The 14,561-nt window shown below is 39.9% G+C and overlaps 1 protein-coding gene across 9 annotated transcripts in view; it reads right to left on the bottom strand.

Moving 5' to 3' along the window:
* Positions 1–14,561, bottom strand: part of LOC109033817 (uncharacterized) — a 66,560-nt gene that overhangs the window by 19,200 nt on the left and 32,799 nt on the right. The window contains exons 9-10 of one of the 9 annotated variants that reach the window (XM_072303629.1): positions 10,946–11,337; positions 10,215–10,384 (exon numbers count right to left, since the gene is read on the bottom strand). The exons of 5 other annotated variants lie outside the window; for them this stretch is intronic. In XM_072303629.1, coding sequence (XP_072159730.1) covers positions 10,230–10,384; positions 10,946–11,337 — 547 coding nt within the window. In that variant the 3' untranslated portion in view covers positions 10,215–10,229. Of the gene's footprint in view, positions 1–5,816; positions 8,261–10,214; positions 10,385–10,910; positions 11,338–13,241; positions 13,788–14,561 lie in introns of those variants that run through there. 3 more of the 9 variants (XM_019046603.2, XM_072303630.1, XM_019046608.2) reach the window with 3 other exon arrangements.

The following is a 14,561-nucleotide window of genomic DNA, read 5'->3' on the forward strand; positions in this document are numbered from 1 at the left end:
GGTGTGCTCGTTAGTGCTCGGGTCATAAGAATGAATGGGGATTATAAGGCGCCAGTGACGTCAGCGGCAACGAAGCCGTCTCTATTGTCATTCTTGCTCGGCTTTAACTCATGAGCCCTGTCCACAACGCTCTTGTCCCATGTCCACGGCTCACGAGTTAGCGCTCAGTTCCTTTTGATTTATTGTCAAATCCCGCTTTTCCATTTGCTCAAAAGGAACTATATCCACTTTTACATTGTTTCTTATCCAGCTCACCACGAGCACACCCCATCTTTCCACTTGCGCTTAGTTACTTTTAGCATAAATACGTCCATTTGTGATCCCAACGGGGGAAAAGGACCTCAGCCCAGGAAATTAATTTAAATTGAGTTTTTGATTTTAAAGAATGGAGGAGCGTTCTAAGTTAGTTGTATGTGCTTTTCCTCTTTGAAAACTTGGTATTTTAGTATCAAATCGCCTCATTTCGTTTGAGACCATGCTTATCTGAAAATACGATACTTTGGTGGGATCTTCCAACAGTCGACGAGAAAAACTCAAAGTTGGGTTTTTTATGTCAGATGTAGAGGAGAGCTCTACGAGCCTTTCTTTCATGTGGAGGGGGGGGGGGGGGGAGAGAAACTCCCATGCATAAACTTCAAACCAAACCAAACCGGAGTTTTAAAATGTGCAGTTCAAAAAAACCAAAGTGCCGAAAAAAATATTTTCATGAAATAATGCAACTTAACTTCCTCTATCGGCTTAAAATGAACTAAACTACTCGCCAGGACACTATTTCGCAGGAAACATTTCTTGTCAAAATCTCAAATCCGTTTTTTTTTCACCCCGAGTCAACAAAAATTGCTGTGCTATAAGATTTATCTCCGTGGATTGGGAACCCTTTTTCCGCGAACGGTTCCATTCATCGACGACGTAAGTCCGCAACCACGTATTTCGTTTCCGGTTTTTGCAGAGGGGGATCCAGCAATTTGGCAACATCGGATTTCCTCCATTTAAACCTATGCTAAATAATCGACTCTTATCAGAGCACTTGGCCCCTCAAAGAATCGATACATTACCAGCTAAAAGTTTAAATGGAAGAATGCCAATGTTGCCAATTTGCTGGATCCGCCAAAGGGTGTTTGAAAATCGCTGCCTCTATATTATTTTTTTAAAGGATAAGAAATGGATATCATTCCTTGAAGTTTTTGCAGATTTTCTTCGCACAGAGAAGAAAAATTACGGCAGTTTTAAGAAATTGCCGTTGAGTAGTTTTCCTCGGACGAAATCAGGCAAAGGAATAGGGTTCCAATATGCTCCAACCAATCACGCCTACTTACTTCCTCCTACGAAGTGACAAACTCAGATGCAGCCATTTTCTGACATTTCAAAGTTTCGTAGTATAAATTCCTTAAACTTTTCGAGATGCTGAACATGAAATATGCTTTTCACGAAAATATTTGAACATCGAGTCTCGTAAATTGAAAAAATAAAAAACATAAAAAACCACTCAAAATTTGAAAACTTGAGGTGAAAACAGCTCTTAATATTAATAAACACGATCCACTGACAGGGAGGACGATCGTTAAAAAGTAAAAACATCGATTTTAAGAGGGTGGGAAAGGATGCTTCGGCAAGAAGAAAAATTCTGGGATTGAAAGGTGAAATTTTAGGGTATTTCACGTTTTAAAGGGTAATATTCATAGGCATCTCACGGCTTCCTTGACATGTCAAAGGACTGGTCCAAAAATGTATGTGATTATTCATGAGAGGAGAGACCCTACTGCCCAAAAATTTAAAATGAATTATTAAAACGATTGAACGGAGAATAATTTGACGAAGATTTAAACTCAAAATATGTTGAATGAATGTCTGAGTAAATTGGAGCCACTACGGGTTGAAGTTAGCGGATAAGGAAACAAGTTTTCAAAAAGAGAGATGATAGTTCCATAATCTATACCAAATTCAGTGATCGGGGCTCAAAACAATGATTACTGGCAATTCTTTCCATCTCTCTTTTAAATTAAGTGTGAAATAATCTCAAGTTTTGCGTACTTTCCACTTTTGACTTCTAAATTGTCCTCTATTAATAAACTTTAAGAGGTTTAACGGCCAAATGAAATGGGTCCAAGGTCGGACTGGCTCGCATCTGAGGGCATAGACCCTTGGCTGATTAAATGGGCGTAATGTGATATTTCCTGATGGGGCATCCCCTTCGTGGAGAGGGGTTCAGAAAAGTTTGGCAAAGCAGCACAAGTTTACGCTATTTTCGGGTTCAAAGTTCATTAATCGTACAGAGTAAAAATTGTAAAATTGAACGTATTGAAGTGACCAACAGACTTCTGAAATTAAAGAAAACAAAAAAAATTAAAGCCACTGGACGCATCCAAGCACCATTATTTCCACAAGAACTGTGTCAGTGCTGCGGTTTACACGATCTTAAGACGTGGGTCTAAAAATCCATCCTAAAAAGAATCAGGCAAGAACCTGAAAAGAAAAAAGAACGAGTATCAACACAGCCGACGACAAGAAAGACGTATTCGGGCCTCTTTTTTAACTTTTCTTCCAAATCTGAGATTCCAATCCTTCGTAATTGTGCTTCAAGCACTACGTGAATAACACAGCCGAAGGTAGGAGAGATGTGTTCGGGCCCCTTTTTTAACTTTTCTCCCGAATCTGAGCGACACCTCATTGGCAGTATTTAGCAGAGCATTGAGAACTCACGCTTCGCGTCATCGCGCCTTCAATTTTTGAGATGCAGCACGGACGTCCATCAAGTACGAATAGTTGTATCTCTGCGCCGTCGTTAACGCGCATCCTTTCCCTCGCTCTATTTCCATGTTGTGTTTGTTTCCGTTTGTCTTATTTGTAATGTTGCTTTAAACTAGAGCAGAGCATTGCAAGTTCACGATTCACGCCATCGCGTCTTACATTTTTCATATGCAATGTGGACATCCATCTTGCGAGAATAGTTGTATCGCGTTTACACTTTAGATGTCTCTTACTTTTGAATTTCGAAATAAATTAAGTTAAGTTTGCCTGAGATTTGCTATGATATGTCCAAATCAACAGTCATTTTGAAAAGGAAGAAATATGTTTAGAGGTCTCTCATGAGGTCTGTAAAGTGTGCGTATGTCTAAAAATCGAACCGGCTATCGTTTCTACGGGAGTTACACATAGAGAATGAAGGATAGGGATGATAAAGCGCCTGTATGTCAACAAAAAGGTGACAATTTCACAGAAAAGTGTTTACGCTTCAGCAAGTAGTTCTTGGACCTCTGTTCACCACCATGCGTAAAAGCACCTCTCTTCACTCCTAACTCTCTCTTCTTCCGTTATATATTCTCGGTCGTAATTTTTTTTCTCTTCTTATTTTGCTATCTGTCAGAGGGGCGCGTTTTTGGCGCGCCAAGGGGGCGTATCTGCTAATGGCAGATTGGCCTTATGGCCAGCCCGAGCCTGAATGGGTCGTCGATTGCGCTGGTCACAGAATCATGTTTTCATGGCCTGAGCTTAAAAATTATGTAGAAAATTATAAAGTCCGTTCAAACGTCAAGATTCTACGCAGGGCAAGACTGGGATGATAAGGCCCGGGGTCCGCTTCATGCTACGGTCCCCGAGTGGAGGTCTGGAAGGCCTCCCCCAGGCTGAAGGGGGGTTTGGGGGCACTCCCCCGGAAAATTTTGGAAAATTGAACCGCCAATCGCGTAGCCATTGGGCCAGGAGCCAGGCTCCCCTTGCACTGAAAATTTCCCCCGGAGTGTAATTTTTCCAGGGTTGCCATTTTTTCTTGATCTTCAAATTCCCTGACTTTCCCCTGGCCATTTACACTTTTACCTAACTATTTTTGCCTTTCCCTAGCTCTAGAACTTTATAACTCCCTGCCTTTCCCTGACCTTTGAAATATTCGTTTTTTTCAATACGCTGACTTTCGCTAAACTTTGGAGAAGATCTCTTTGATTCAAGATCAAATTATAGAAAAAGGCATTCGATGGCTGATTAAAAGATGACAAGCCTTAAAAAAGAATGGAAAGGGTATAAACAGTTGGAAGATCAGTGATATGTTTCAGTTTTAAGTAGATGCGTCATGAATTTCCTGGACTTTTCCACAAACTCAGGACTTTTCCGGTCGTCGCAAACTACCTGACTTTCCCTGATTTTCCAGACCGCCGCACAGTGGATCGAGTCAATAGGTGAGGTCGGACGAAATTTGGAAATTTTAAAGGCTTATAACTCCGTTTATACGAAATTTTGAGGTTCTAAAAGTGGCTCCATTGGTTTTTTCTTGAAATTTTCGTCCCGAGGCTCCTTAAAATTTAAATTGTGACGAAATAAACATCAAAACTTACAGTTTTAGTCAAAAATGTCATGTCCGACCAGAGAAATTGACTCTGTCCACTGTGCGCCGGCAGCCCTGTTGAGTAGGAAATCATGGCCTGCACCACCCAACGAACTACACCTCTAGAATGGCTGACCAGCGTTAGACACCCGTAACGTTTTGAAGTTGATATAGGTTAGGTTTACTTGGGCTCACAAGGCAGGCTGCCATCTAAACCCATGTTAGACACTGCCCACGTATTTCCCAATATTGTTGAATTAAGTGATAGCAATGAAAAGATGGCATAATAATCGCAACTCAAAAGGTTTTCTTTACTCAAAAAATAGGAAATTTGAAAGCAAACCTCAAAATAATTAAAGTTTACAAAGGTTGAAATTTTCACATGTAATTCTTATGTGCAAGACGCAGCAGAAATGGAGATTGATGTTAGCTATACTTGAGCTCCCACCCCCCTCCTGCCTGCAAAAAACGGCACATGCGTGTTACGCAGGTTTGCTATCTGGCGACCATTCTAGAGGTGTGCACTACCACGATGGAGGGTGCCAAACGCGGTTTTATGGAAAAAAAAAAACACACATTGGATCTAGAGTCCAGACTCTTGAAAACATCGACAAGAAAAAATACTCTTGATTCGATCAGATTTTTGCTTAAATCAAAAGGGAATCCGCTCAAATTAGGAGGTTTGGTTCTTGATTTAAGTAAAAATCCGATTGAATCAAGAGTATTTTTTCTTGTCGATGTTTTTAAGAGTCTGGACTCTGGATCCAATGTGTTTTTTTTTTTTTCAAGTGTTTTTCTCGAGAGACGATGGGTATCTCCTCCATTAAGATTAACATACAAATTTGACGTTTGAAAAGATCTTAATACTGAAGAGATCGTGTTTTAATGGCTCTAGAGCCATTAAAACACCATTCTAAGACTAGAGCAACTGATTCGTTGCGGCATTAATTGAACCAATCAAACTTAGCCAATTTTCAAGTAGAATCACTTTCTGGGAGCGTTCCTCGTGAGCGCTTCCCTAACTTGACATCTTTCAGGTAAAAGGTGTGTGAAAAAATTATTCCTGCGGTCTTCACAAAGCGTATTCTAAGATCGACCAGTTTATGAGAAGTGTTAGACTTTCGACAAAAAGAGGGACCTTTCAGGGACTGATACAAATTTTTGAGAAGACGAAGAATAGCTGAAAAATGAGAAAAAATTCTTAATTAACTTCTTCAGAGTTTCATTTTTTTACTCAAGTTTTTTTCACGCCTTGAGGAGTTTGTCTAATTGAAAGTCAGGGAAGGAATACTTCTGTGAAAAGTATTTTCATTCACATTCAAAATGTGAGCTTCAGTGATTATAAAATAATTATTCGAGTACAGTATATCATCTGAGTCCGAATCGGAATGGGTCATCACTTGTCCATCTCTCGTTACCCCAACTATAGATTCAAAAACAAGTATTCATAATGATTCGATGGTGAATAGTTATTTTGTTAGTTGTAATAAAAAACAATGTGTAAAGTTGCTTCGTAACATTTATTGAAAAAATAAACAAAACAATATCAGGAAAAGAAAATATACCTGAGCGAGTAAAAAAAAAAAAACAAGGGTGCTTACATTGAGCTTAATTTTGACAAATAGACATGCTTAGAATCCTAATTGGGGATGGGCAGATTAAAAATGAAATGCTCCCTGAGAAATATATGAGAGGGTTTTCCTCAACATGATTATCACAATAGTCACATAAATAGGGTTTCTAGCTACTATGAATACATTCGAAACCAATCATTTTTTTTTTTCAGGGGAAAAATAGGCAAAATTCTGCCTTAAACCTCTATAAGTTGAGTTTCCTTAATCTAAGCAAATAGTGACGGTTTCGAGGCATTACGTTCCTCCATTGTTCGGGTATGAAAAATTGAATACGATAAGAAATTAGGCGCGAGGTGAAATGTAGCAATGCTGATTCTGATTGAATCCGTTTTATTAAATTTGAAGAAAAAGTCAAAAAAATTTCAGTAAAATGACCAGCGGCCGAAATAATTTCCCTCGATGTTGTTTTCAGTTGTCGTGGCAATTTAATACAAAGAACATTCATTGCATTTAAAGAGCCTCTTGTGAAAATGAAACCTGAACTGTTGTTCTATCTGATTTTTCCTTTCTTTTAAAAGACCGATCGCATAAGTACTAAATAAACACCTTCCAAAACCTAGTTATATGCTGAAAAAGTCTTAAATCCAATGCTAGAAGAGATTTAGCTGTATTTGCGGAAAGAACGGCCGACGACTTCCAGTAGTCGCGTATCCTCTAGGATACGTCAAAGTATTTACCGGTGGGTGATATGCTCGCAGGACCAAAAAAAAAAGAGAGAGAGAGAAAAAAAAAAATAAATAAAAAGTGACCCGAACTGTATGTTACAACAAGGTGGTAAAATAGTGCTGAGTTCACACTATTTTGCGGGGAAAACAAGGCCAAGAAATTCTAAAAATTTCAATTAGAGTAAAACATTTGAGACGAATCAGTATCAGTACGAGACCGACGGGATAAAGTGTTCCTCTGAAAACTAGAGCTCAAATTTTTGACTGTGTTTGAAATTTTTAGAATTTTTGGCTTTGATTTCTCCGCAAAATAATGTGGAGCCAGCACGATTTTATCACCTTGTTACATCTTCATAAGGATACTTCGTTCCATAGAGTTTTGTTCCAGGCCAACAGGGCTCTTCTTGGTTCGAAAAACTAAAAGAAAATTCCTCCTTTCTTCCCGTAATAAATATTAAATTTTAGAGTGGAGCGATTCATTATAAACTGTTCTCGGAAGAATAAGAAGAGGAAAACATTCACACAATTTAATAGAACTTACAATGTCATAGCAGTCATGTTGACATTTCGATAACGGATCTACATAACACAACCGAAACTCGATAAAGATTGACGCTAATTTGAACGAAGAACTTCTAATGAGAGATGCATTTCTTAAATGTGGTAGGAAAGAATTCGACCAAGTAATTTTAAGTTTTAAGACAGATGAACGACGATTTAAAACGCGATGATAAGCGTAAATGTCCAAACGTAACCACTTGACTTAGGTTCCCTCAGGATGATAAGCGTAAACATTTCAAAATTACGTAATAAGGCTACTTCACAATTCATGGATAATCGGTTGTTGAAGCAAAGATTGCTTCTCATTTCACACTATGCCATGTTTCTTCCGTTTATGTATATTCAGTTCGACGTTACGTTTATAGGCACGATCACAAAGGTCACACGAGTAAGGTTTAAGGCTTGAGTGAACTCTTTGATGGTACCTCAAGGTGGCGCTTAATTTGAAAGATGCGTCGCACAAATTACATTTGAACGGTCTAAGGTCGGAATGAATACATATTTGATGTTGTCTTAGGTGGGTGGAGAGCTTAAACGCCATTGGACACTGATTACATTTAAAATGCCTTTCATTAGAATGGCACGTGCGCTTATGCTGTTTTAGCTGAAGCTGACGCTTAAATGATGAAACGCATACATCACATTTGAATGGTCTTAGATCTGAGTGAATTGCTAAGTGCTGGGTCAAATGACTTCGATAAGAGGTTACATGATCACAAAACGAACACCTGAATAACTTCGATTGACCCCGCGCTTTTGGCGGTTCATTCGGAGCTTCAGTGGCCAGATGGCAATCTTCGCGGAGATGCTTCTTCAAAGTCGATTTTTTCGAAAATTTTGTCTTGCAAATCTTGCATTTGAATGGGTCTGTTTTCTTCTTTTTCTTCGATGTTTTCTCCACGTTGCCTCTCACATGCTCCAACCAGTGCGCTACGAATTCCGATTTTCTTTCGAACTCAAGTCCACATTTGTAACACGTAAAGTTTCGACTTCGTTCCCGGTTCCTAATTTGATTAGAAAACTTTTTCGAAACGGAGTCGAACCCTTCTTTTAAACTGGGACTTGTTTTGCGTAATATAATTTTCCTGTAAAAAAGAAGGCACAAAAAGTGAGGGGCATGTGAATCAGAGTAGTAATACATTTTAATCCGCAAAAAAAAAACCCACACAATTAGACCTGCTAAAACTCAATCAAGATCCCTCCGGCGTGGATTATGGTTCAAAGAGATCAAAGTGTTTTCCAACAAGTATCAAGTCTGAACATTAGTCAAGTTCATTGTCAGAGGAAGACCAATGACATTTTCAGAAATTTCAACTTGTCATGATAGGATAACGTGCAGGGTAAGAATTAAAGAACCGTGAAACATGACTCCTTATCAAAATGTAACGAATAACACAGTAGACGGAAATTTCCAGAATCAGTTGACCAAGACCTTTAACTTCTAGAGAAATCAATACCAACAACCTGTGACAACCAACATGAACTTCATTCATTTCGTTAAATACTCGAGTTAGGTTTAATAGAAGTGATATCTTCTTATCTCACAAACTCGAAGTATTTTTTTACAAAATTAAAACGAGATACTTGATCTGCCTACTAAAGAAACCAAACCATCCACGTTAAAAGCGTCAAAATATACCTTGCGAAGTAACCTTGGCCCACTTACTCGTACAACACGAGTACCTACCCATAGGAAAAATAGATTCAATTGATAAAACCATAAAAATTATTTTGGGGGAGGAAACAGCATGAGCTGCAGCCATGTCCATGTCCCTGGCACCAAAATTGCATACGCTACTTCAATAAGCAAGCACCTTCGTGAGAATGAGGGTGCATTTAAAATGACGATCATCGGATGTAAGTGACACGTAAGTGACGTTTGAAGGGTCTCAAATCTGATTGTGTCGCTAAGTGACGGGTAGAAGTACCTCGATGAACGGGACTATAATCACAAAAAGAATAATCGAATAACTTCAATGGTCCGTGCAGTTATGATTGGTTTTTCGGTGTTTGACATCCTCGCGGAGGTTATGGATTCCACGTAAAATTTTTGTCGGATCAATGTACTTTATTCTAGGAGAACAGGATAGGCAACTATTCATGCATGATTGACACGAATTGCATACCCGACTAAAGAAGGAGTTTTAAGATGCCGGCTCCAGCCGAAAACGCGGATATGCGTACACTTTCAATCGGCTTGACGCGTTCTTCCCTTAGATAAGCAGGTGGGTAGGTAACAGTTGGTGTATAATCGAACACAATAATTTCCCTATCAGCTAGATGAAGAATTTTTATACTGCCTGCTTCGCGAATGCCGGACGGAAGGATTTCAATTTGAAACAGTACCTGCAAAGCAGGGTAGTTACGGCGATTTTTCTGACGCCACCGTCATGGATTGCATTTGCTGGCATGCGTGCATATTACGGATGTTCGGTTATTTCACACCATGCCATGTTTCCTCCGTTTGTGTTCACACAATGCGGATTTATATTTAGAGGCAAAATCACAAAGGTCACATGAGTAAGGTCTAACGTTGGAATGAACTAGATAATGTTTGGTCAAGTGATACTTTACTTTGAAAGCTGCGTCGCACATACTACATTTAAACGGTCTAAGGTCGGAATGAGTCATTGCTCGATGCTTGCGTAAGGTGCCGCCGTTCTTAAATGCGATCGAACATTCGTCACATTTAAAAGGCCTCTCGTTGAAATGACACCCGCGCATATGTTTCCTCAGATCGGAATGAAGTTTGAATGCTAAAGGGCATAAGTCACATTTGGATGTATTTCTACCAAACAGACCTATGTGGAGGTGAGAAATATGGGGTGTGCTCGTTAGTTCTTTGGCCGTAAGAGTGAATAAGAATAATAAAGCGCCAGTGACGTCAGCGGCAATGATCGAGCTCCCGCGAGAGGGGGATATCGTCGTCGGGGCGCTGTAACTCATGAGCCCTGTCCACAACGCTCTCTTGCCATGCCCGCGGCTCATGAGTTCCGCATTCAGTTGGCACATAGGTCTGTTTGATAGAATGTAAAACCCCGGTTTTCCAATTCTTCAAAAGGAATCACGCCCACTTTTACATTGCTTCTTATGCAGCTTTCTAGAGCACACCCCATATTTCTCACCTGCACATAGGTCTGTTTGGTAGAAATACGTCCATTTGAAAGGTCTTAAATCTGAGTGGACCGCTAGGTGCTGCTTTAAATGACCTTGATTCGAGGTTATGTATATGCATTTTATATTCACAAAGGTCATGTGAATAAAACATCGCGCGCACATCATATACGCGTTGGTGACTAATCAATACCTAATTCATCCTCATGCTTAAAAGAGCAATTATATGAATTACATTTAAATGGTCTAAGTTCGAAATGAGTTGCTTTTTACACCGTGTTATGAATCCTTCGTTTGTGTTTAAGCAAGTTTGGTCTGAGCTTGAAGGAATAACCACATACGTCACATGAATGAGGTCTAAGGTTGGAATGAACACTTAATTTATGCGTCCGTAATGAGGACTTCAACTTGTATGATGCATCGCACAAATTACATTTAAACGGTCTGAGGTCGGAATGAACTGATGCTTTGTGATGGTTTAGGTGGTGCTTTTCTTAAATGCACTTGGACATTCATCACATTTAAAAGGCCTCTCGTTGGAATGACACTCGCGCTTATGCTGCTTCAGATCGGAATTAAGTTTAAATGCTACAGCGCATAAGTCACACTTGAAAGGTCTCAAATCTGAATGGACCACTAAGTGTGCTTCAAATGACCTCGATGAGAGGTTTTATAATCACAAAACGAACAACTGAATAACTTCGATTGACCATGCGCTCTCGGAGGCTCATTCGGAGCTTCAGTGGACAGGTGGCAATCTTCGCGGAGATGCTTCTTCAGAGTCGATTTTTTCGCAAATTTTGTCTTGCAAATCTTGCATTTGAACGGGCCTGATTTTTTCTTTTTCTTCGATGATTTCTCCACATTGCATCTCACATGCTCCAACCAGTGCGCCACGAATTCCGATTTTTCCTCGAACTCAAGTCCACAGTTGTAGCACGTGAACTTCCTACTATTCTTTGGCTCCCTGATTTGATTAGGATATTTCTTGGAGACGATGTTGCTTCCGTCTCCCGAATAAGAGACTGGTTTTCGCGATTTACATCCCCTGTAAAAAAAAAAAAAATAAGGAAAAAGTGAGGGGTGTGTGAATTTAAGTTTTAACACTTTATCTTAATCCGTAAAATTTGCGAGCATATGGTTTGTAAACAACGCGGTATTATAGGCAAGTGATCGAGTATCACTGTCATGCGGCTCGCATACTCTGTTAAATGAAGGCGATTTACACGTATTAATCCGACAAACGTGCAGAACTACACAGATAATCAATCAAACTGACGTTTTCTTACTCGTGTAAGCAGCAGCAGCATGAGTATAAACTCGTGCATGATTGCCGCAAATTGCATACTCGACTACATGAAGCGTAGAGTATCACGAAAAATGAAGGCGCTTAAAGCCGAGCTCATACATTAGAAGACCATAACCCTTAAAAATTGCAAAATTCCGATGCGCATTATTGCGATTTATTGAAACAACATGTGAACCGCTTGCAAATTGCCGGCGATTGCTAACTGCCTGCTAAATTCACACGTTGGTGACGATAAAGTCAATTCTCAAATCACCTTACGCTTGAAAGATGAATTGGATGGATGACATTTCAATGGTCTAAGGTGGGAATGAGTTGCTTTTCACACCATGTTATGCACTCTGCGTTGGTGTTTATACAAGTTGTTTCTGAGCTTAGTGAATAATCACAAAAGTCACATGAATGAGGTCTAAGGTTGGAATGAACACTTAATTTATGCGTCCTCAATGTGTACTTCACTTTGAATGATGCATCGCTCGAATTTAATAGGCCGGAGGTCGGAATGAATGGTGGTTTTGTCATGATTGAGGGCAGTCATGTTCTTAAATGCGCTTGGATATTCATCACAATTTAAAAGGCCTCTCGTTGGGATGAGTATGACACTCCCCCTTATGTGCCTTTAACGTGCTATTTCGTTTGAGTGATGAAACACATGGGTCACATTTGAATGGTCTTAGATCTGAGTGAATTGCTAAGTGCCAGGTCAATTTACCTCGACGAGAGGTTTTATAACCACAAAAGAACACTTCAACAACTCCGATTGACACCGCGCTTTCGGAGGTTCATTCGGACTTCGGAGCTTCAATGGACAGGTGGCAATCTTCGCGGAGACGCTTCTTTAGAGGTCCTTGCGCTTAAGAGTCGGGATTTACCAATTGATACAGACAAGGGATCGAATATCATTGTCATGGATCGCATACTCGATTAAATGAAGGCGATTTAAACGATGTTTCCGATAAGACCTGCGGCGCTGCGTTGAGTTTCAATCGAATCGACGTGTTTTTTGCTTGAGTGGGCAGGGTAGGCAGCTATTCGTGCACGATTAACGCAAATTGTATACTCGACTAAATGAAGGCGTTTTACAAGACTTTTCCGATGAAAACCGTGGAGCTACGCAGCATTTTATTCGAATTAATGAGTTTTTGGCGTAGGTGTGCAGGATAGGCAGATATTCTTGCATTCCCGACGAACATTGCATACCCGGATACATGAAGGCGTTTCACTCCGATTGTTGGGTAGAACCGGAGGACAATGGCAGATTTCATATGATGAGGTGCCTCCTCGGCAGAGGAGGTTAGGCAGTTATTCAAACCTCGCTGTCATGGATTGCATTTCATTTTCTTTTCTTCGTATGAGAGCATTATTTGCGTGCAAACAATTTATAGATATTCGGTTGTTCATGGATATGTTGATTATAACTCCGTGTTATGAATTTTTCGAATGTGTATTTTCAAGTTGACTTTCTGCCTTGCGGCATAATCACAAAAATCACACGAATAAGGTTTAAAACTAGAATGAACTTGATGATGGCGGTTCAAGTGGTTCTTTGATTTAAAAGATGCATCGCATAAATTACATTTGAACGGTCTGAGGTCTGAATGAACTGATGCTTTGTGATGTTTAGGTGGTGCTTTTCTTAAATGCACTTGCACATTCATCACACTTAAAAGGCCTCTCGTTGAAATGACACTCGCGCTTATGTTTCCTCAGATTGGAATTAAGTTTAAATGCTAGAGGGCATAAGTCACATTTGAAAGGTCTCAAATCTGAATGGACCACTAGAGTGCTGCTTCAAATGACCTCGATGAGAGGTTTTATAATCACAAAACGAACAACTGAATAACTTCGATTGACCATGCGCTTTCGGAGGCTCATTCGGAGCTTCAGTGGACAGGTGGCAATCTTCGCGGAGATGCTTCTTCAGAGTCGATTTCTTCGCAAATTTTGTCTTGCAAATCTTGCATTTGAACGGGCCTGATTTTTTCTTTTTCTTCGATGATTTCTCCGCATTGCCTCTCACATGCTCCAACCAGTGCGCCACAAAATCCGATTTTTCCTCGAACTCAAGTCCACAGTTGTAGCACGTGAACTTCCTACTATTCTTTGGCTCCTTAATTTGATTAGGATATTTCTTGGAGACGATGTTGCTTCCGTCTCCCGAATAAGAGACTGGTTTTCGCGATTTACATGCCCTGTAAAAAAAAAATACGGAAAAAGTGAGGGGTGTGTGAATTAAGTGGTAACACTTTATTTAATCCGTAAAATTTGTAAACATACGGTTTGTAAACAACGCGGTATTATAGGCAAGTGATCGGATATTACTGCCATGGATCGCCTACTCGGTTAAATCAAGGAAATTTACACGCGTTTCCGACAAAACCTGCGGAACTACGTAGAAAATCAATCGAATTAGCGGGTTTCTAACTCGTGTAAGCAGCACAGGCATTCAGGACTCGTGCATGATTGCCGCAAATTGCATACTCGACTACATGAAGACGTTTTACGATGCCGTTTTCGACGAAACAATCACGGATCTACGTAAAGATTTCAATCGAAACAACCTGTCTCTCGCTACGGTGGGCAGAATACGCTATTTTCAGTGCATAATCGATGATATTGCATACTCGGCTAGATGAAGGCGTTATGATGCCTACCTGGTAAAAACCGCATATTTAAGGACGATTAAAATGTGATGCGACCCCGGCTTAGTTGGGTGGATCACACGACTGCGACGAACGTCACTGCCATGGACGAGATTTGTCCCAGGGAAAAATCCACTTACGAAGTTGGGAAAAATATTGATTAACTCAATATTTTTCCAAGTACCAAGTATAGTACTAGGACCCATGAGAGAAGAGAAGAATGAAACATTTGCGATTTTTATTCATTTCTACATTGTTCATGTTTGTTTAGTTAAATTATGTGTCTAATTGTCAATTGAGTGCAATTATTATTATAATCCCGGT

Source organism: Bemisia tabaci, chromosome 8 (assembly GCF_918797505.1).
Source record: "Bemisia tabaci chromosome 8, PGI_BMITA_v3".
Classification (NCBI taxonomy): Eukaryota; Metazoa; Arthropoda; class Insecta; order Hemiptera; family Aleyrodidae; genus Bemisia; species Bemisia tabaci.